A 24,037-nucleotide genomic window follows, 5' to 3' on the forward strand; every position below is an offset into this window, starting at 1 on the left:
AAATCCAAACTAGCTTAAAATGAAAAGAAAGTTAAGCCAGGATATAATCATGAGCTTGAGTAGAACTAAAGACACCAGAAACTTTTTCTAAAGATTGTGAAAGGCCAGCATGAGATTAGAAAATCCTTGGGATTCACAGCCATATGAGAATTCACGACAATTGCTGGACTTTCTTAACAGACTATGAAGTCTGAGCTTCACAATGGTAAAGGGTAGGGATTCTAAAGCAACAATAACAAATTACAAACAAAATGCACACAGTAGAAGCAGGGGCCAGACAGATAGACTGCCTCATAAACATGGCGGACATAAAACCCAGAATACTACATCTCAGAAGACGAAGTAGAAAGAACAGGAGCAAGGGGATGGGAGAAGAGCCATGAAAGGTTGTCTTCTAGTCACGATGTGGTTGTTCAATGCATCAACTCACTGTGGCTATGGCTTCTTGCTCAAGAGCGGCCCGATATACATCCAGGCAAAATTCCAGCCTGAAAGCTGGCTTCATGAAAAGGTAAAGTCAAAGATTACCCCCAAGTGAGTTTTCAAATACAGTAGTTTTGGAGATGGAGTATGAAATGAAGTGCTGAGTCCAAATCAAGCTACTTGGCTCTTTGATTGGTAACAGTAAGTATGTCCGTTTGTAGTGTCATAGAGCTCAATGCCTCCCCTCCCCAAAAGTCATGTTTGCTGCAGTCCCTCTCCCTCTTAAAAGAAATGGCTTTTGCCCTCGAAATCTCTCCTTGCCAGATACTTTGTTTGAGAGGGTTATAGCACCCGGCCATTTCTGATTATTCCTGATAAAATTCAAGCCTGTTATCATCCTCTTTATTACAACAGCATTGCTTACATTATTACCATGAGTTAGATCATGTGTCGCATTACAGAACATCTGAATGTGTTTCAGATTCAACTTGAGGTTTTAGGCAAGTTGGTAATGGAATAACAGCCTTCTTTGGTAATCACTGAGTACTGTGCATTTCTCCAAAGGCGTCAAGGGTGTCTCTCACTTGAGGACCTTTCAAAATATGTCCTTCTTTCTATTTGCCTTTCCTCATCTTATCTGTCATAGTCCTCATGACTTTGTTCAGGCAATACTCTATAAATATGTCTTTTTTTGCTCGATTTGTGACACTTATGGCACCTGTGTCTTATGAGCAACATTTCCAGGCTGCTTTGCTTGTGATCTTTATGGTAAAAAACAAAAAACAAAAAACAACAATAAAAATACTCAGGTAAAGATACTCAGGTGCTAAGCCCAAGAAACTGTGACTATATTATTGCTACGTCAATGAGGTTTTCTGATAGGTTCATACTAGTGATCTTAAGGTGGTCACGTTACTTTGTATCTATAATGCCACAGGGACATTATAAGGGTCAGAGAGTCAGAACATAAGGAAACAGGGCACAAACTTTGAAGACGAAGAAGGGCCTCTGCTGTGGAACACAGAATGCAAGCAGGATCTAGAAGCTAGAAACAGCAAAAAGTCAGATTCCCCCTTACAGCTTCAGAAGGAACACAGCTCCACCAGCACCCTGGGTTTAGCCTTTTAACTTTCAACTCAGACCTCTGACCTCCAGAATTAACGGTGTTGAAACTGAGTAGTTCTAAGCCAAATGTGTATCATACTTTATCATAGCCACATGGAAAGACTAAAAGAATCACTAGAAGACTAACAGTCTTAGTGCATTTTTTTCTCCCTATAAATATGTCAGATTGCTCATAAGTATTCTTAGTGCTGGGAAAAACAAGGGCATAGTGAATTAACTGTGGGCTCTAAATAAATAAATAATCGTCAATCCACTGAGCACCTCTTAGAAGTTAACTTCATCAGGGCTGGGTGATGAGGACAGAAGGGCAGACTTGATGTTGAAACCTGAATCATAGTTTTAGCTCTGCCACCTGCAAGGGGATGAGCGTTTCATGTCTGGGATTCAATTTCTTTACCTACAAAAAGGGATCAGCATAGTCTTTGGTGCCTTAGGTAGCTTTAAGTCATAAAACTCTGTGACCAGATGCCAAGACATTTTTGGAAGGCATGCCTGACCGGGTGGGAGGTTGGACTGATGACCTCAGAGGTCGCTTTCAGCTCCAAGAGTCTATGACAGACACAGCAGGATCCATCTTGTGCAGAAAGAGACCCTAAGACAACTGATTTTTCAGCATCCCCCACAGGGAAGGGAAGTCCTCCATGAACAAACAAAGGCACTGGTAGCTTCGGGTCCAGCCCCACTTCAGACTCCGGCCAAAGGCAACAAGAATGCTGCAAAGCACATCAAAGGGCAGAATCTGGCTGTGGAACAAGAAGACGGATGGAAGGGAAGTCATGATCTGCAGTAAAACAAATAAATAACCTTTAAAATCACATCTGCAGACGGTCTAATGTCCTTAAATGCTTTCCAATAAGCTGTACTGGTAGCTTACCACAAAGCCTGTCTGGAAGGCTTCATAACAGATAGAAGCAAGACTCGTGACCTGGCTCCGACACCGTGGCTGACCAATTTTGTGACCTTGGGCTCTTCATTTTACCTTGCTGGCCTCTAAGTTCATCATTTCTAACAGGGAACCAAACTAGATGATTTCCTACCTCTCCTTTGACCTCAGAAGTCTTACTACTTTCCCCTCCCACCCCGAAGCATTGATCACAAATGCCAAAAAAAAAAAAAATCTGATTCTGTAGCTACTTTTGTTTTAAACAAGCAGACATTTGTAAGACTCTGCCAGGAACCCAAATTTAAATGTAAATCCTCAGATTTGAAGGAGGAAAGCGATGGAAGGTTGGGAAATACAGCATTATAAAAGTTTCTCTTTTTTCTCTCTCTCTGTCTTAGAATCATTTCCTTATCGTTGCCTTTTGTTGATATAATGGCTTAAAATCCAAGATGACCACTGCCTTTCTAAATGACTGTGGTCATCCAAGTTGTCATATCAGAGTGAGGTGCAAGCTGCCGCTTCCTGGGGTTAAACACAGCTTCAAGCTTCAGCCTCCCAGGCATGAAATCCCAATCCCAAGAGAAGGCTGAGAAATCTTAATCTTCTTCTGTGTTCAGCTTTGCATAAAGTGTTGTTATCCAGCAAAAGGGAGCCCTGAGCTATCTCCCAGATTTCTTATTTTAGGGCAAGTCTTGAAATAGTTTCTGATGTAACTCTTTCCATTGCATTTATGATGGACTTTCTCTTACCTAAACCAAGTGGCCTGAGCAAGAAGTTTTTGTCTTTTGAGAAAAGCCCAAACAAAAGAAATCCAAAGGGAGGAAGAAAGAAAGGCTTTACATTCACCAGATGCCAAGAAATGTTCTGAGTGTGAACTTCAACAGGTTTGTAATTTAACCACAACCAGGCTTTCACTTGTTCATTGAAAACACCTCTGAGTACCAAGACCTAGGTATCTATCAGCAAAAAATGAGTGGGATCATAAAGACAATAAAATGTGCTTGGACAGCTAAAGAGCTCTTGTGGGAAATGTATGAAGTATTAACTGTCCATGTCACTCACAAATGAGCATTTCTCATCCCAGAATCTATTACAGTGAAGGACTTCTGTTAAGTTTGAAATGGTGAGGGTGAATGTTTCTTCAGTACCTCTCCTCTAATATCTGTCCACTTTCTGTTGATTGGTTTTGTATAGTCTAATCCAAGGGGCATCGTTCATCCTCTAAGTCCCATTCAATGTCCCCCTACTCATCTATGCAAAGCATCGCTTTCCTTAACTTATCCAGCCTCCCTTTATTTCCGAACCAGCTTTAGCATCTTCAAGTTCCTCTATCCCCTCAGCCCTAACCCTCATAAAACATCCATGCACTGAGCATTTTGTTAATCTCCACTCCTGTATCTCAGCAGTGCTTCACCTGCTCTGCACCAAAAGACTTCTGCAACTTTCACTGATAGTTTTCTTGGGTTGGAGCTCTCTTTCCGAGGGTCAGTCAGCTGCTTCAGGTCTTCAGGTTCATTCCAGCCTGATTCCAGGTTGATTACCAGCCTATGTTGGATCCTCTACTCTGTAAAATTGGTCTCCAAGCTCCAGACTCATTGCTGTCTGATTTTCTTAAGTGAACATAGCCACTAAGCAGTTTTGTTTCAGGATTCTTTCTATACGTGTCCTTGTGTTTTTATTTCATTTCTAGTAAAAAACTCTATTTCAGGAAAAAAGAATGTGAGCTGAATTAAATAAAATATATTTATGGGATACTCACAACAACACAAGTAATATGCAGGTGTGGTCAAATTTTTGTTTATTTAAATGAATGACAGCTTGACAAAGACTACGAATTGAGATCTTTTCTCAGAAATTTGTTTTATAAATCCTATAATTTTAAAGACAATAGAAACAATTAACCCATTGTTCAGATAGGAAATAATGCCTCAACAGCTGTGTGAACTATCTGCTATAATACAGAAAGTCTGGTAGAAACAGCACTGAAGCAAGAACACACTGACTCCAGCTACGTTGTTCTTTGCTCTTCCAAATCATGACAATCTCTCATTCACACAGTATTCAAAGCTGGTCCCAGAATCCTCTACAGATATCAAATTCCCTAGATGTTCAAGTCTATTATATGAAGTTGTATAATATTAGCATTCAATTTATGTATATCTTCTTATGTAATTTAAATTATATCAAGATTCATAATGCTAAATGCCACACAAATGCCATTTAAATAATTGTTATACTATACTGTTTATGAATGGTGACAAAGGAAAATTTTTAACTTGTCTATTATGGGCATAACATTTTCCAATAACTTCCGTCCATAGTTCATTCTGAAATTCCCCCAAACAGATGTCCAACAGTACTTAAATATAAATAATTCTTAAAATACAGTTCCATATTGAGTTCCATGTTGAAAGGATACTTCCTAGAAGCAAAGAGAAATTTCAATAAAAATTATTTTAGATAGTTTTAAAGTGTCTTAGGTTAAGAATACTCTATAGTCAAAGCAAAGATAGCATCAGTAAAGTAAAATAAGATACTTTATAGACTACCACATAAATAGAGTGCATAAATATCATCCATGGATCACATATTTTTAAACATCAGATATTTGAAAAGCCAAGTTATCTAACCTGAACATTGTGGGTTGGACTGTCTTCACTTTATCCAAGATCTCAGACACACAGCAAGACATTTACAGTGGCCCAGGAGAAGGTAGGATTGAGATTAGCTGCATAGAAGGACTGTCCAATGATATATTTAGACCTAAAGAAGGATGATCCCATAAGCATAATATTATACCTGACTTTCATAAAGAGTCATCAGAAAACCATTAGGACATGTACATTTGCTTGAATAAATAAATAGGGATTTAAAAATCACTGTGACACATGTAGGGGCTTAAGTCAAACTGATCCAGAGTAATCTCTGCCCACTCATGTACCTGCAGTTTAAGAACAATATGTCTAAAAAGCCTGTCTTGTTTCTTTACTTTTCAGAAATGTCATCAATAGCACTCAGCTCCTAAAGCTGTGGATAGGGTTGAATGAGCTAACTCTTCTAGGAATATTAGGAAGGAAATGTGAATTGTGGTGCTTTGAATGCTATATTTTTCTATATTCTCACTCTGTTCCCTTAACCAAATCAATAAAATAAATATAAGAGAAAAAAATCAAAGATATCAATTACAATTGCCAAAGGCACCCAAAGGAAATGACATCACTGAAAAGCTGTCAATTAAATCCTTAACAACAGGGAACAGAAGGATAGTTCCCAACTGTGCAGACCAACACAGTCTGCAGGCAGATACCTCAGCCCATAATGAAATGTCAAAAGCTAGTTAATATAAAAAGGCACAGAAAGGCATGTAGCCTGCTGGCAGCAGATACATTTTAAGGGCAGAAATGTAGCAGATTATTGAAGATACATGTGAGAAGAAGTCAGAACCACAAAATTATTATCTAACAACTGTTCCTCTAACCTAGAAAAATACAAGACAGTATCTGTAGAGCCTACAAAATACCAGGACATTGAAGACACAAAACTTGACTCGAGTATAAGAAACTGAACTCCAAGTTCAAATGTGAGAACAGAAAGCAGATCTCTTCTGGAACATTACAGTGAGTTCTGAAGCCCACACCGCTCGGTCCTGAATTGGTGACTGGCAGTGAAGAGAGATTAAGAAAGACAAATGTAACTGGATGCTGGGAGTAGGTGGGCTGTGCATTCGGATGGAGACATGGCAGCCACCAGGTCTAGTTGAGTAATTTATACATAAGGAAATAGGCTCGCTAATCTCAGTAGAAGGTCTCTACACCCAGAGTAATGACAACAGGATACTTATGTCCTGTTTACAACCTTAACCTCTATTTTCATTCTCTGCATTTTCTTCTTTTTATTTGCTTACTCAATGGATAGTTATTAATTCTTTCTTGCAAGCTAGAGATATAAGTGTGAATGAGATCCTAACAAGAACTTCCCACCTCCTGTGTCCTTCTGGACTCCCAAAGCTGTGCACCCCAGAACAGTCTTTTGGCTTCACAGCGGTTTGCTTCTCTTTATGTCTCCTTGGTACAGATCTTCTCATTTCTCCAGTTGCCAACCACCAGCAACCCTACACTGTCCTTGTGTCTTGGCTTCAATGCCTCAGCCTCTAGAAAGCTATTTTGAATTTTACTTCTCCAACCCCAGGGGTCGTTCCCGAGACATGTCTTCCCACATTTTGGCCTACACTTCAGTACTTAAAGGTTTATCTAAGGACCCTCCATGAGCTGGTTCCCACTCACTGTCACACCCATTTCAGAGCAGTCCCTCTCCATGCAGTTCACACTGGCCTCCTTTCATTTCTCTAATGCATCCCCTTTTCTGAGGCCTCAGATCACCTACTCATGTTTTTATATCTTCTTCCCCACTTGTGTCCTTTACGCTGGCTTACCTGTTCTCAGCTTAAATGTCACTTCCTCAGAAAGCGCTTCATTGAGTCCAGTGTGAAGGTATTTGGCTCTCCTGTTACTTCAAAGATACTTTTGTATCCAAAGCACTTTACCACATTTTAGTTCCATATGGCATTTTATTATTTCATCCCTGTGCCCCATGAATTTTATTAAGCACATATTGTATAACATAAACAATTTCAAAAGTAGGCATAATTATAACAAACAAATTAATGATCACTTTGAGCAGACACTGGTGTATATGTAATAGTAGAAATTAAAAGTAACAGGAAAGAGAATGATATTTTAGTGCTAACTAGGGAGACATAAAGATAGCTATCGGACAAAACATCATGAGCAAACTGTTTAGAGACTAGGATGAGTTAGAATATTCAGAGAACAAACGGAGGTCCAGTGTTTCTGAACCCATGGAAGGCAGAAGAGCAGGGAAAGGGGAGAAAATGGGGCTGCAGGGGTGATCAATCTAAAGTCAAGTCACACAAGATCATGACAGCAGTCCTGAGAGCACTGGTAGAACTCTAGTGGGCTATCTTGAACTTTCACTGCATGAACATTTCAGAGATGCCAGAGATATGAAACTATTTCAAGAACTCAGAAGAGGGAAAAAGGTATCCAATTATAAATTATGATATAACAAGGAAGATTTTGAAATGATATTTTTTAGGCTTTTCTGGAGAGAGAGAGAGAGAGAGAGAGAGAGAGAGAGAGAGAGAGAGAGAGAGAGTTAGGTTTAGTGTGGATTGAGTGTGATATATGAGAAATAAGAAATATTTGATCCAAGAAGCTGAGTAAATTATTGAACTGTATTCAATTGAAGGCTATAGAAGGCAGAGTCCTTTAAGGGAAGGAAGAAGGTGGGCATATTGACACCATTTGTGCCATAAGACCAAATTGCCCACTAGATTTCTGGGTGCATGTATTTATTTTGTTCAGGCCCCAGAGAACAAGTTTGAATTGCATATACATGTTTGAAAGTCACAGACATGCAGATATAGAATATTTATTCTTGAAATAAGGGAGGTCCTGGAACAAAGGAAGGAATGGGAAAAAACATAGGAGTTAAGATAAAATTCCATGATGCTATGACACACACACAACTAACCTGCTAGATATAGGCAAAGGCAATGAAGAGTGACCAGAAAAATATGAGGGAAAAGATTATTAAGTTCAAGAAATGGATCCACAGCTAGAAGATGATCCTATTAGGTAACAAAGTATATAACACAGTCACACTGAATAATTCTAGGAGTATTTATCTGCAACATGTTTGCATATGCAGGGCCTGGGATATCAGAAGGGTTGATACCGAAACCCTCTGCTCAGAGGGTAGAGTTTAATTAAGGAGCAACACAAAGCCGACCTTCCTTTCTTCCATAACTCTCCTATAGTTGTTATTATTCACTACATCCAAACAGAATGGGGGTGTTAGAATACATTGAAAGAGAACAAACATGGAGAAAGGTCAAGAGTGAACCCAAGGATTCCTGCAAGATAATAGATGTTAACATAAGTTTGAATGCCAGTTGGGATTGATTCCATAGATGGAGACTGATGTTGAAAATAAGGAGGCTAAATGTTAAGAATGAGTTATTCTAAAGTATCGGAGGTAAAGGATCCAAAGATCAGAACAAATGGTTTGATTCAGACAGAAGAGAGGGAGTCATCTATCATTACAGAAGGGAAGGCAGGTGAAAAAGTAGGGTTGGGAGACTAAATATTAGAAGTAGTTGAGATGCCTTATTTCACCTAATATTACAGTAAAGTATGAGACCAAAAGGTTAGTTAATAGGGAGGAATTTCAGAGAGGAAAGGAGATTGAGCATGGTCATCACAGATAAGAAGAAACTAAATTTAGTGTAGATATGTAGGATAAAAAATATTTGTGTATTCACATGATGCAGACAGAATAAAGTGTGTAGAAGAGAGAATAAACTTCAGATTAAATGACCTCATTCTTTGGAAGTCAGGGGATAGAGCCAATAAGTAGCAATTGAAGAGATAAGGGAACACTGTGGGATGCGTGAAATCATGATTTTAGAGATATGGTAAATGCTGGAGATAGCAAAGTGTACAGTGTCACCAATAAGTAGGTGGCTGAGAAAGAAATTTTCAGAGCTAGAGACCAAAGGCCTGAAAGGTCAATGTTATGAAGGTTGTGTCTTCGTAGATGCTGAACTAGTCAAATATGACTTCAGGCAGAGAGTAGGTTAAGGTGAAGTAAACCAGATGTTCAAGTTATAAACAATTAATATTTATTAAAATAATAACCAGCATGTATATGGCACTTAGAGTACTTCATGTGGTACTATATTTCATCTCCACATCTACCCTATCTTTATAATAAAGATAAAGGGTGAGTCTCAAAGACATTAATTAATATTTGCTCCTCTCACACTAGTAAATGATGGAGTCTGAATCCAACACAAGCAAACTGAATTCAGTCTGCTTCCCTAAACATGGGATTCCCTGACTTCTCTACAAAACAAAAATAATGATAGATGTAATTAAAGCCAACACTTCGGAAGCATTTCTTCTATACCAAGTCTTCTGAGTAATAAAGTCTAATGATGTGCTTTAAAGCAGCTGGGGCTTTTGAAGTGGAAACAGGAAAGGGAATAACCCTTTGACCCTCAGGTCCTAAGTTATCTGAGATGTTGGAGATGAAAGAACCACTGAGGAGGGGAAGATCTACAGCAGAGGACTGAAAGTCTCCATTTAGGTCAAGTGGATGACAGACCCATTCCAAGAAAGTCTGAAACATAGTGAGGGCTATTCTTGGATTACCATGAACTCCAAAGAGGAGCAAGGCTTTCCTAAGGTAAGGAAAGAAGAAGAGAGTCAATTTTGGAAAAATCTCAGTAAAAGAAAAATTCATTGACAGCCTTGGCATCTGTTGGTGACCAATGGGGAAATAATGAGAGTCATCACTGTGAATGGAGAAGGCCTAGCAGTCCGGGAACATTGGTAATGAAAATTTGGTAAACAGAGAGCTTTCTTGGAAATAGTGAGAATCGAAGATCTTGGTACTGATGAGATAGAGTCACATATTGGGGACAGACTATGGGTCTGGCCCATTGTACAACTGATCTAGTTCATAAAAAATGTTTTATGAATTATTATAACCCAGTGCTCAGCAGAGTTCCCGGCACACAGGTGGGTACCTGTGTGTTTCACAAAGGAACCAAGGTCCAGCATTCTCAGTATGAATGAAGAGTCTCATTTCATCTTAAACTATTGGGTACAGTCAGACATACCCAGTAGGTTTGATGGGATTACCTAAATCCATATGCCCTTTGGCACATTCTCAACAATGCACCTACTTTCTGTTTCTTGAATGTTCCTACTCTAATCTCAGCTTATGCTTCACATGTTGCATACTTTCTCACCCCTCAAAGATCTCCTTAAACATCAGCTTCAGTTCCTACCTATATCGTTGGCCAACACATTCCTGCCTCTGTCTTCCTGTCCTATTTTATTTTCTTTGTTGAAGTCCACAGCAATCACTTGTTAGCTTCTTCATGTCTATACTTCTCGCGTGTTCTCTCCCCATATTTGTGGAGACAAAAATTCACTGGGTGCCTTATCTTCATGCCCTGGCATTTAAGTTAGAGAATGAAGTAGATATAATAAAAGGAATTAGTGACTAATAAAAAATAGCTAACATTGTCTAGCATGAAGTCCATATCAGACAAGACTCCATATTTCATGAATATCCATCTCTCTACAGCCTCGCACCATTGCAGTCTCCATGGCCTCAAGCTAGCTCATCCCTGCACATCTGTAGCTAACTGTGTGGTTTCAGTGGCTGGCTGGAGCTGAACGTCTCACAAGGGGAGGAAGCCAATATTTGGCAGGCTCATTTGCCAAAAGAGTCATTGCTCCTGATTAAAAAGCAATTAATTATGGGAATTGAGAATTGAAAATGGCTTTCTTGTCCCTGGACCACCCTTTTCTGAATGACTTGGGCCGCCCAGGGCAAGTCAGGACATAAAAGTAAAATCAAGCCATGTGCACTGAAGCCACACTGAAGGTTTGACAATAAAAGCTGATGAGAAGGAAGGGTCACAGATAAGGTGACCTGAGTGCAGAAGATTCTAAAGAACATGCCTTTGAACTTGTAATGGAGTGAAGGAAGAAAAGACTCTTATAATTAAAAGAAGTCATACTAATTAAAACACAACTGAGCCTGCATTAAAGAAAGATAAGATTTACTGCACTGGGAATACTGAAGGAGGCCAGGCAGAGCGCTGTCAAGGGATGAAGCAACTGAGATAAGCCTCTTCCAACTCTGAGTAGAGGGGATGAGTTTGAAAACAAAGTGGGCTTTGGCTCTGCCACCCTGTCAGTGTGAACTTCATCCTGCTGTCAGTGTGAACTTTGGGTCTTACTCAAATGATTCTTCACCTAGCCATGGCAAAAGCCTTCGAAGCTCTAGAAAATAACTTGTTTGATTACATTGCTCAGCCACTGGAAGATTCCTTTGCTTTCCCCCATTTTAAAAAAACAAAACAAAACAAAAACATGTATTGCCATCTCCTTTAAACTGAGCTAAGTTACAAGTTCACAGCTGCATATTAGGTTTGTTTTAATAACTTACAAAATGTAGAGGTGTGTTCCACAGGTATTCAGATAGTTTCCAACTTCCTGGACACTTCATGAGTGAGGAATATTAAGCTCGAGAATGCTGAATGATCCTGTGGGGATGGGAGGGGAGGTTAACCGATGTCAGGGCAAACAGCAGAAAATGCAGGTATGGAGTCTGTATACCTTGTTTAAACCTCCTCTTCTATTCACTCGCTAGCTATGTCTTAAGGTTTGAATGTGAAGTTTCCCCCAGAGGCTCATTTGTTTGAATGTTTGGTCCCCAGCAGGTAGCTCTCCTTTCAAAGGTTTGGAAACCTTTAGGAGATGGTCTTAAATGTGTCACTATAGTGAGGGGCTTTAACATATAGCCCAGGCTTGCTCTGGCTCTCCCTCTATATCCAGATCATCACAGGTGTGAGCAAGCGGCTTCCAGCTGCTGCCACCACAGCTATGAGTCTCTACCACGGCTATACTTCCCCGGCCATGATGGACTCCAATCCTTCAAAGAGGGACCCACAATAGATTCTTTCTCCTTCATGTTGTGTCTTTTAGCTGTTACATCACAACAATGAGAGACTAGTGTACAATGTGACAGAGAAGCTAACTGCATTGATAAAGGCTATCCTGTTCATGAAAGCTTACGTTCTTGTCTGTAACATAGTGTAATTTCTCTAAGTGCCATGGACATGATCACACACAGGCACTGACAAAACTCGGTGCAAGTGGAGCAAAAGATACTCACATCAAGTCATAGTAGTTTGGCAACCATCATTATCTTACGAAAAGTAATGACAGTCTGAGAGAAAGGTATGAGGGAGAAATAAGGAAGAATCTCTCCCTCACCTCCTAGCGTGATGAAGAATAAGAAGCTTAGTTCATGATATAGACTGTATTGCAAATGGTCTTGGCTTTGTTTCCTCTGTCCCCTCTATGGCTATAAGCAGATGATCTTCTGTGTATAGGCAAGTGGTATTCTAAAACAATGGCTTCTCCTATGTGTAGAATTGATGGAAACATTTTAACACATTGCATACTATGGCACACACAGCAAATTTGGGATGCACCCGAGCTTGTTGTGGTCTAGCACAGGAACTTGTGTTTTGTAAATGAAGACAGATACTTGGGTTTTTGTGCCATGTCCCCACCTAGAGTTTGTAATGACCAGTGTTCTAACATTGTTTCCAAGGGTAGCCATGAGTAGTGTGGCAAAGTAAGAGTATGTCTCTGTCACCTACTAAAACAGGTTATGAGCTAGATCTGGCTTATTGCCTGTTTACCAATCACTGGCTTAATACAATAAATTCAATAAACATTATTCTTAGCCATCCATTAAATCAGCAAATATTTGCCAACTCCCCTCTACATCCTGGGTCCCATCCTGGGTTTGAAGTTTCCTGTTGAGGAAAAGGACTTAGTCCCTATGTTCAGTAAGCTTAACTGCTTCTTAAATATGTAGATAGAAAACATGAGGGGAATAAACATTTTGACAATCAGAAACTTGTGTTTTCTGACACAAAGCTTCACATTCTAAGATTGCTGATAAACTGTAAGAAATGAGAAACAAATGAACCTGAGCAAGGAGAAATGAATTTCTTCTTAAATAGATTCTATAGCTGTGCACAGTTCTATGCACATATTAATCAGTTTACTGAGAACACACTGGCTTTAATATCTCAGTAAGGATTTTGCGTTGTCATGGAGACTGTTAAATAGCATTGTCTTCTAACCACTCTACCACCACCCTTCAAGTTGATATAATGATAATTGGCAGACTAATTGGCATGAGTAATTTTTCTTTGGCAATATTAAATCAATGTGTTCAAGCTATAAATCACAAATGGAACAAAATGTATTGGAAAATAGGAAAATTTCCTAGTACTATGTCTTAACCTCGATTCTCCTCTGCTCAAAAAAGTCAGGGACAAAGACTTGCAGGGAGATTATGTTTGAAAATGACTCTAAAGAACAAGGCTTGTGAAAGTGAAATAGAATAAATAGATATACTATTAAACTGAAGGCCCTCTGTACAACCAGGGCTTAGGGATCTTCTGACAAGTCTTCCAAAATATGCAATGGGATATCTACCTAAAGAATCAATGATGGAGAGAAATAGTTACCCACAACCTCCTTTTATTTGTCAAGGATCATTCTGGGAAATGCTGCCCCTTTTGAATTTCTATCTGTATTAGAAGAGCTGAGAAACACCAAAACGAAAAAGCAAGTATTTTCATAGAGAGTGCCCAAGGCTAGGTACTCTTGATTTTCTTTTTATGGTAACTATTTATTGAAGCAATGGCTAGGATAGAAATATGAATCAAAAAATTATAATGTGGTATAGCAGTGATGTCCAACCTATCTAGAGATAATGTCTATTTATGCATTGCAGCCCACAGGTGTACCAAAGAGAGTTCTGTGTCTCTATGAGGCAAATGTCCAGCCATCAGCCTACCAATAAATCTCACCTACATGCCTTCTTCTGTAGTTATAGTGATGAAAGGAGTTCCGTTTTGTGTGCACTTGATAACACCTAGGGAGACTTATTTTTCATAGGAATCTTATGATGGGGTTACGAAATGAATTATCCTCCCATTCTTTCTACAGAAAGGAAATCAAGCTTAGATAAGGCAAGAAAAATTGGCTTAACAATCACAAAGCCCAGGAGAACCAGCTGCTGTGATGGAAATGGATACTCATTGTCCCCCACAGGACTCCTTGAGCCATGGAGTACAGTACTCCAGAACAGCAGTCTTTGTTTTATTTTCTTTAAACACTGAATTGTAAAGGACAAGTCAGCTGTTGTTACTTTAATGTGAATTTTGTAATTGTACTCCAAATATTTTTCATTGTTGAAGTGCTGTGAAAAAAAAAATGTGTTGACAGGGCATTCTTCTTTCCATACTTAGTCCTAAATTAAACACTTCTCCTGCATTCTTGTTATCACCTGATTGCATTCCAGTCTTAACTGTAAGAACATATCCAGAAATAGTGCAGAATAACTAATGGGGGTTGAACTAGAAACCATTTTCATAGGAACGAGGCAGGCGCAAAGAATGACTTCTCCTTCCCCCAACCCCCCACTCTCTTGTTTTCAGTCTGCCCCTGATCACAAGACTATTCGTGCTTCCGTGCCTGAAGTGAAAATTTCCTAAAACTCACAGTAGGCATCCTCTGAACAATGTATAAGGTGTGGTTTGTGTAAGGAGAGAGTGGGAAAATAATTAGTGGGAGACCTGAGAGACTCAAAGTCTTCTGAGCCTGGAGTCCAGGACTTTTTGCTTCCTCTCTTTCCACTTCCTGTTTCAACTGTAGTAAGCATGTCAAGTCCAAATACATTCAATAAATGATTCACGAGTTATGAACCTAGAGTACAATTGTTATTTAAATATTTATGTGTTGTTTGGCAAGAAAGAGGCATTTTAAATATAAAGACAGTAGTAGATCATCTCTCCTGAATTGTTAGAGGATGGGGCATCGCATGTTCATGTATTTTTCAGAAAACCCGAGCTTAGTGTAAGCTTGAAAGCCTGAGATTTCTAAAGCCCTGCCCACTATTACTTGGGAAATGCCTGAAAGAATTCTCCCCTTTTGCAAACATAATATTTCAAATATGTTTACTCTTTCATCCATCTTTTCACTCGTTCAGTCATTTGTTCTTGCAACAAATGTAAAATGAATACTTTCCTCAGGTCAGTCTCTGAAAATTCTAAAATGCAAGGTCACTTCCAGGGCAGGGCATCTCCACAGAATTCTAATGTGGTTCATTCATATCATTTTTAGATTGCCCAGGACTTAGGTTTATACACAAAACTGGTGTGCCTCATTTTAGCGATATATTTAAATGTAAGCATTAAGTTTCATCATTGCAATGCCTTCAAATTTTAAAAATTCATAGTGAGACATTTAGAGTACTTTTTTTACTTAGTCCTTGGAGCTCCCTCTGTGTTTCAGATCTTCAGAATATCTCAGCTCAGATCAACAGTATCTTAAGGACTCACTGGCCAAATATGGCTCTTGACTTTTACGTTGTACACCACAATTCCAGTGCAAAATAATATTAATGATTAATTTCCTCTTCCCTCGATACGAATGAACACTTAAATATTTTATTTTCATGTGTCTGCTTGTTATGCATTTCCATTTGTCTTTTACTCTCAGGCAGCACAGGTCCCTGCATTATTGTTACAAACCTCCTCATTTTGAGCATATGTCAATGCAGCCAATCAAAATGACAAAACTGATTTAATACAGTTTAAAAAAATACTGTACATAAACCCTAAAGTTGAATTAGGCAATTTGTGAATAAAACACATAGAGTTAGTACAAAAATTCCTACTGGAGCTTTGACTTCCCAGCCCCTGCCACTCTAGTTATTACTCCTTGATTGGCAGTTCTCTGCACGGATGGGTACCTAGTAGCCACAGCTCTACTATGTGGGAAAGGTAGCAAGGTATGTCTCTTTCTGGGCCTGAAGTGCATCTGCCTTGTCAAGCTGTGGAAGTGATGCTCACGCTCATGCAAGTTTGAGAATCAGGGTTAAGTCTCCAACTCCTATATACATGAATTTGAGAAGAGTAAGTGGTAATTTAGCCATTGATATGAATAATGTTTGTAGTTAATGGGTTTTATGATATAATTCTCACATACAAATATTATTGTATCCCTTTAAAATGTGCCTCCTTCTTTCCTTGCTATTTTCTTTATGCTCCTGAAAGTGTTTTTCTGCTTTCATAATATATATATAACATATATATTCAATATATATATATATAACATATAAAAGAAAATTTACATCTTGTTTTTCCATTCACCATACCTTACCCTTCTTTTTCTTAATGCTCAATATTGATGAAGAAACAAAAAAAAATCCCATCTATTTCTATCTATCTGTTTTGTGAAAAACAATATCATAACCTGTATTAGTGGACATATGAATCCCTTTTCTAGTGCTGGCATAATAAATTACCCAAAGTTTTTATAATTTAAACAGCACAAGTTAACCTTACAATTCTAAAAGTTAGGAGCTCCAGAGGCATCTTGTAGGCTAAAATTAAGGTGCAAATAGGTCTTGGATCTTTCTGGAAGCTGAGATGAAGGATCTTTTTCCCAAGTCAACTTATCCAGGAGGCCCATGGGTCTCCTGAGACCCTCATAAAACACAGGTATTTATATTAGGATTCATAACAGCAAAATGACAGTTATGAATTAGCAGCAAAAGTGGTTTTAATGTTAGGATTTATCACAACATAAGGAATTGTATTAAAGGGTGGCAGCATTAGGAAGGTTGAGAACCACTGCCTTAGAATAGCCTGGAGTGGTAAAAGGCAAAGCTTTACTTCATAAAATGGGATGGAGAAAACCATGGAAGGAAGAGGACATGGTCACACCCTGTGCTAGGTGAAGGTCTCTTTTGGTAGGACATACAGACAAGTAGATACATTTACAGATGCCATGCTCCCATTTCTTCTTTGAGCAGATCTAAAAATCAGAATGTGTCAATAGCCCAATGTTTGTAGGGCACACATATCTAGCAGTACTGCTAATAGCATGTCTGTCTATGGGTAAAATCTTATGTTTTATGCATATCTGTTATTAATAATAAACAACAAACTCTAGCCAACCATGTGAGGGGGGAAACCCAGTGGCCTTTTGATTCCTCTGGAACAAAAAGTGACAGTGACAAACAACTGGCTTTAGAAGGGAGGACAAGTGACAGACAACTAAACTAATGTAAAATGTAATTAATTCAAATAGAGATTTTTCTAGCAATTCTATTCATAGATTTTATTGTGTAATTTCTTGCCATTTAAGTGAATATTCATTTCTCAGAATTATGTATTTATGATTTGCATGTTTTGGCTAGAAAACTATGTTTGCTTATTTGTTTACTTTGGAACAGGTCTCAAGTAGCCCTGGTTGGGCTGAAACTTGATGTGTAGCGGAGAATAACTTCAAAAGCTTTTATTTTGTTTTTCTATCATTGTCATTATTGCTTCTATGCATTCATATGTATTGTGTTCATACACATGGGTATGTGGGTAGTGGTACTTGTGCACACTTGTGCATGTTTTTATGGACAGCAGAGGTCTTCATTTGGTGTCCTCCTCAGTCTCTCTCCAGCTGTCTTCTGAGATAGGATTTCTCACTGAACCCGGAACTTGCTAATTTATCTAGACTTGTTAGAGAAGAAGCCCAGGAATCCTTCCTTGGTATCTTCAGTGCTTGGATTACAGGAAGCCATACTCTGATTCTCTTGTACATGGATACACAAAATCAAACTCTGGTCATCATGCTTGGATGGTGAGCTCTTTATCAATTGAGCTATCCCTCAAATCTTAGACAGTATTTTCAAGGCAGCAATCAATGGTTTCTATTGCTTTCTTTATCAGCACTGGAAATTTAGCATCAAGCTTTCCATATGCCAGGCACGCACACACACACACACACACACACACACACAGCTGATACATGTCCAGTCCATATCTTCTGATTTTCTCTGTCTCTTGACTATGGTCATTACAGATGGGTATGGACATGCCCAGATTTGTGGTGCAGTGGCTCAAGGCTTCCTCTATCCTGGACAAGTACTCTATCAATGGTACCCCTAATGGTTTTACAAAGTCACCAAATGAAACAATGCAATATCTGATGTGTCTATTATATTCATATTTCACCACATATTAAAAAGTTAACAAAAATTTCATGCACTCCCAACTGAAGGATAAGCCAGAATTTTTCAACAGTGAATGGTAGTTACCACTAAGTGATTATTTATATAGTATAGAAGTCAGTCCATGTGAAATGTTCATTACAGTTAAGGTAAGTTAAGATAGAGAGGATGAAGAGAGTGAGGGGCTCAACATAGCATCTGTACTTCTAAATGGTATATTCAGCAACATCCCTTTTCACAAGGCAAACACCGAAGAGAACTTAGGACATATGAGTGACCACTGCTGAGAAGTGTCACCCTTTCCTTACCAGCTGTACAAAGTTCCTTTTTCAAACACCTTGGACCTCATTACCTCATATTTCTCTAATACATGTAGTGTTAATAACTGCTTCTTGAAGTATCTCCATTGTGCTGTATTTGCATTGCCTTTTAATTTTTTATATATGTTTAATCAATTACTTATATTGCAGTCTCTGTTTAACTTGCCCTATTTTTCACAGAAGAACTTATTCCTTTGGTGATGCTATGGCAGAATATATCTTCCAGAAATAATGCTAAGTGTTAAGGATTAAGGATGAAAAAGAAAGAAGCTGTAACTTCTAGAAATCATGCTAAGTGTTGAGCGTTCAATATGAAAAGGACAGAGGTTCTCTGCACCATGATGCCAACAAGCTAAAGAAAAATAGATTGCGAGTTCTTCGGATGTTATATCTGAGGCCATGCTACAAGTTAAAAGGCAAAGGTAACTATGCACAGCAGTGATCCAGGGAGAAGACTGACCAATCCCAACTGAGAGAAACAAGGTGCTGGATGATAATGGGGCATTTCTTGACCAAAGAATGAGATTTTATAAAGAAAAGAAGGGTAAGTGGAATAACTAGAAAGACCAAAAAACTTGGAAACATGAAAGACCTCAGAATGATAAGCCAAAGCGAGTGGTTCAACCAAGCCAAAGCAAGAGCAGAGGCAGGATGGGACAGGTGAGCCCTTCAATGGCATGAGAAGTTGGACTATGTCTTCCCACAGGCAGGGTAGTCATCAAATCAATTTGCTCAGGAAATGACATATTCATCTCTGCATTTGTGACATTTGTGACATATGGCACCTTATTCATGTCACTGTGGTCAGCCTCATGCATTGCATACTTTTTCTACTCCTTTAAGGACACGTAGGCAGATCTTCCAATGAGAGGCATTTAAATCCTGCCCTGCTCAGTCAATATCTTTACTGACAATCACATCACTTTATTCTCTGAGAAAGCTCATTAGAAAAGGTTGGTGTTTAGCTCTTTGGTGGGTCTCATAGTGAGCCCTGAGTTGAGGATCTTAAGCCATACCCTGTGGAATGAAAGTGCATGTGGCTGTGGCATGAAGTCCATGTTCTAATGCTTACTTCACTGATCTGCAAAGGGCTATCCCAGCTCACTTGCCTCAGAGTGGTAGCTTACTAGAATGTTAACCATGTCTGTACAATCCATGGTATTGAGTTTGTTTTCCATGCTGGAGTTTAGACCCCTCCAATGCAAGGTTCCTATGAATGGGCACCTGTCCTGTATGTATAGTACTATATACTGTTGGCTGTCTAGTACATCCAAACTTATCTTTTATTTTGTCTTACATCCTCGGTCTCCATTTCATACTATAGAGTTCTTATGAAAAACAAGTTCTGGGGCAAAGGGTACATGAAGTCATTAATGAAGTCACCCTTTGGTGTAGTCTGGGTTTGCTATGTCTAAATCATGAAAAAGAAAATTCAAATCTAGGTAGGGTGGTATGCAGATGTTCACAAGGCTAAAAATAATGCTGCTTTGGACTACAATCAAATGTGTCCACCTAGGTCCATTTAAACAGACAAATCCCTGTTTGCCCAAAAGGCTCAAAGGTTGGCAACTGTTGTAAAAATATAAAAATAATAAGTATTGTTGTCTTTTCACCCTGCTGGGTCCACACATCGGAATCAGATTCCAACTCTGTGGCGGCCCATTGTCTCCTGTCAATACACACTTTCCTACACTCAAACCCTCACATAAAAGAACACACAACTCAATAATCTTAGGTCCAATTGGTAAGATATAATTGCCCACTTAAACATACAAAGCCCAGTACCATCCATCCCTTGAGAACATTAATACCAACCTGTAAATACACAGAGCAGAATCTTAACATCACCTGCCATGGCTTCTCCCTTCTCTCCTTCTCCTCTCTCTCTCCCCTAGTCTCCTCCTCTTCCTTCAAACTTCTCTCTCACCCATTTTCACAACAACGGGCAACCTATACGGTATTCTCTGCTTCTACAAGTTTTAATACTGTTAAAAAAGAAATCATGAGTGGCGTGATATAGTGTTTGTCCTTCTGTGTCTACCATCATCCAGCCTCATCCATGCCATCATAAACACCTCTTTAAGGCTACATAATATGTGTATGTATGTCTCCCTGTGTATGCAACATTAAAAAATCTGATCATAGATTGAAAGAGCATTTGGACTGTTTTATAGTTTTGGCTGCTATTAATTCTGCAATGAACATAGAGGTGGAGTTACAAATGAAAATCTACAAAGTTGTAAATAAATCTCACAATTTCTCAAGGGAGACATACTTATTTTTTATCATCTAGTGTGTGTGTGTGTGTGTGTGTGTGTGTGTGTGTGTGTGTGTCCATTGGGGTGAAGGTCAGTTTCGTTCCACCATGATGTTCCTGTGGCTTGTACTCTGGCAATCAGTCATGGTGGTGAGCCATCTTACTAGCACCAGATTAGGCCATTTTAAGCTGAAAAGAAGATTGTCTTTATGACCATTCACTCCTTTTTACACCTACCAGTAGTCCATTAAACGTCTGTGACTATCTCACCTCAAAAGCTTGACTCTGGAACAGACTCAAGGCTCACCATTTAACCTACATTGTTCCATCATCACTATAAAAATTCTTTTTTATTTAAGGGAAGACCTACCACCCACCTTAGAAAGATTAAAAACAATTCAAGGATTCATGTTACTAACTTAATAAAATTTTAAGTCTAACTAAAATAAAAACTTGCTCATCGAGTAATGTAAGACAGTTTCTTGTCAATGCAAGATAGTTTCCCATATAAGTATTCACTTTCTAGAAAGAAATACATAAGGGAAAACTGCTTTTTTCTGACCAAGCAGGGACTAGTCCATTTTGCATCTATCATATCGTGTCACACCTATTTCTGTTCTTCAAATGTGCTTAAAAATTAATGTTTCAATGGATGTAAAATGGATTTTAATAGGAGTTACCCTAACACATCATGGATTTACCCTAATATTATATAAACCATCACTTCTGCAACTATTCATATGGATTTTTAAGTCGCCTAATCCTCAGAGGTTCTGGAGATTGTTGTTGCCTTCATATAACCCCCAAACCTACTATGATTTGTTCAAAAAAATTTACCAGTCAGCATTGAAATAAAAAAATGATACATCACACACTATGATAAACTACCCCATGTGGCTTGGATAAATTAAATACTTTAAGCTTTCGGTCTCCCTAACGATTTGGAAATGAAGCAGCTGTGATTTATGACTCCAGTTGATAGCTCGATCTGAAGTTTACACTTTGAAAAATGCCATATTTAAATTCCCCTATAAATAAAAAAACTCATATTTACTCAAAAAATCCAGCCTAAGATGTGCCTGTAATAAATTAGAGATTGTCACATTGAGTGGAGAAATCGCCAAGACTGATGGCTTTCTTCTTTGAGAAAATGGACCGAGTGAGCCTGACACAGGACTATGTCCATCTGCTACTTTATCATTGGTTATTGTTCCTTCCTATCCAATTTCTTTTTTTTCCTTCATGCCCACACTGATGACCACAATCGGGTCCACCTGCGATTGCTAAGTTACAACTTGACATACATTTGAAATCCACACTGATTCCAAATATCCATATTAATATCGTTCTGGATATTGTTTGTTTGTTTAAATGACAAAACAGCTGGTTAATTCTTTTGCTTCCTTCGGGGTGGGGGTCTGTGAATAGCAGATAACAGAAAAGCTGCCTAAAGTTGGGGGATGGGTTTTGGTTGCCGTCAGCTGGTGCAAGTTTCTTTGGTCGCTATCTCTCTGTCAAAAGCTTTGACAAATTCTATATATACCCTGCCTTGGTTCATTATGATTGGAGGATGGGCTTCTTTAAATGATAACTCCTCTTCTATCACAGCAAAATTTCACTAGAGTGCAGTGTTTAGTGTGGAACAAACCTCAGCTCAGTTCTCTAACAAGTTCCTCCTGCTCTTTATTGCAAATTTTTGAGGTATAACATGAAGAAATGTTCTCACCATGTAGTTATCATGACAATCTGCCAAGGTAATGTACCCAAAAGATTTGCAAATTATGGTATGTAATCCTGTTATGTAATGGAAATTATTATTTATTGGAATGTTCAATTATTATTGGAATAAATGTTATTATTTTGGAATTATCAATGTATTTATTAGTCAGCAAGATAAAAATCATTGAGAACATCAATATCTCAAGTTTCAGAGAGGGATGGAACATCCAAAAGGGATCCTCCATTATACTATTCCATAGTCGCAGTACCCACCCAAGCTGGCAAATAGTACAAGTAACTCAGGGTTGTACCAATTTCTTCATGAACCCCTATAATAACCCGATTCTTAAAAGACTCAGAGAGATATGTCTGAGTTCCATCTCTGCCACTTGCTTGCTCTTAGGATTGTGCAAGTCAGAGACTTCTTTTGAACTATCATTCTTTTAATATTTGTAAATAAAGTAGGAACTCATACCATGCATGAAAGTTATCAAAACTCCCCCGTGCAAGCCCTGCTTGTTTTACTCAGACACTAAACTAAGTACTAACACCATGATCATTATTTTTTTTTCTGGCACTGCTTTCCCTTCCCATGTTGCTCTTGGTGCTTCAGATTTTCTAAGGGGGAGGGGGCAATCACTTCCTTTCTACTCAAGATAACTGACCCATTTGACAAACTCTGAGAATTCACTTTTGCATTTTCCTCTGTCTCCATTTCGTTACCTTGTCCACAAGTCCTCAGCTTGCTCACAAGAGCTCTTGTTTTGTTTCTGAGGCACTTAGTATACAGATGGCACTATATAAATGTTTAATAATCACCATATGGCTTCCTTGGAAATTCTGTCACTCAAGGAGAAATACAATCAGACAGCTACATATTTTGACATGAATGGGAGGCAGATCTCTATTTTCCTGTACCCATTGCTAGAGTTCCACATAAAACAAAAGCTACCAATCATACCAGGCTAATAGGAGTTTAGATATCACCAAATTTGGAAGTTGAGTAAGACCAAATATTCTATCCTGAATGTTTCTGTGTATGCCAAAGACAGATTAGTTGGGCCTATAAAAATCCAATTTCTGTGTGAGTTCTTCTATTTCAAGACATTGATTTTAGTAGCTAACTATGAGATTTGCAATTAGGTCCATTTCCATCATGATCTTCTGTCTCCTGGATGTTTTCTTCAAGGGCTTTGTAGCAGATCTCTGTGTCAAAGCTTTGTACTACATATAGATGCATGTGTAATGGAGAGCGATTGCAACTTTGACAAATGAAAAACAAGATTGTCAGGCCTGTTGACAGGTGTTGAGATGCTCTTCTGACCTGAAAATATCACAGTTGAGTGGTTACAGTAATTGATTGAGAAAACACTTGTCAATAGCCTTCTAATGAAAGAGAGAAATCAGGAAGACAGATTACCTTTCTGGAACCTGGGTTTTGTTTAGCAAAGATGAGCTCACCTCCAAGTCCCATTTGTGAAATAAAAATATAATTCTCTAGTCAACATTTTCAGAGGAGCTCCTCCGTAAATTCAGAGCTCTAGAACATATCTGGAGCTTTATTAGGAGGTCAGAACTCTCAGACTATCGGTTTGAGCCATTTAGTTT

The 24,037-nt window shown here is 38.7% G+C and overlaps 1 protein-coding gene across 3 annotated transcripts in view; it reads right to left on the bottom strand.

The window, feature by feature from the left end:
• Window positions 1-4,212: 4,212 nt before the first annotated feature.
• Window positions 4,213-24,037, bottom strand: part of LOC148004814 (uncharacterized) — a 129,133-nt gene continuing 109,308 nt past the window's right edge. Inside the window, exons 1-3 of one of the 3 annotated variants that reach the window (XR_015625617.1) lie at window positions 6,864-7,388; window positions 5,062-5,194; window positions 4,213-4,853 (exon numbers count right to left, since the gene is read on the bottom strand). Coding sequence is in view for 2 of the 3 variants with exons in the window: in XM_087559809.1 (XP_087415935.1) it covers window positions 5,104-5,194 (91 nt within the window). In the remaining variant the exon portion in view is untranslated. Of the gene's footprint in view, window positions 4,854-5,061; window positions 5,195-6,863; window positions 7,389-11,479; window positions 11,577-24,037 lie in introns of those variants that run through there. The other 2 variants (XM_087559809.1, XM_087559811.1) reach the window with 2 other exon arrangements.

This window comes from Rattus norvegicus, chromosome 7 (assembly GCF_021556685.1).
Source record: "Rattus norvegicus strain SHRSP/BbbUtx chromosome 7, alternate assembly SHRSP_T2T, whole genome shotgun sequence".
Classification (NCBI taxonomy): Eukaryota; Metazoa; Chordata; class Mammalia; order Rodentia; family Muridae; genus Rattus; species Rattus norvegicus.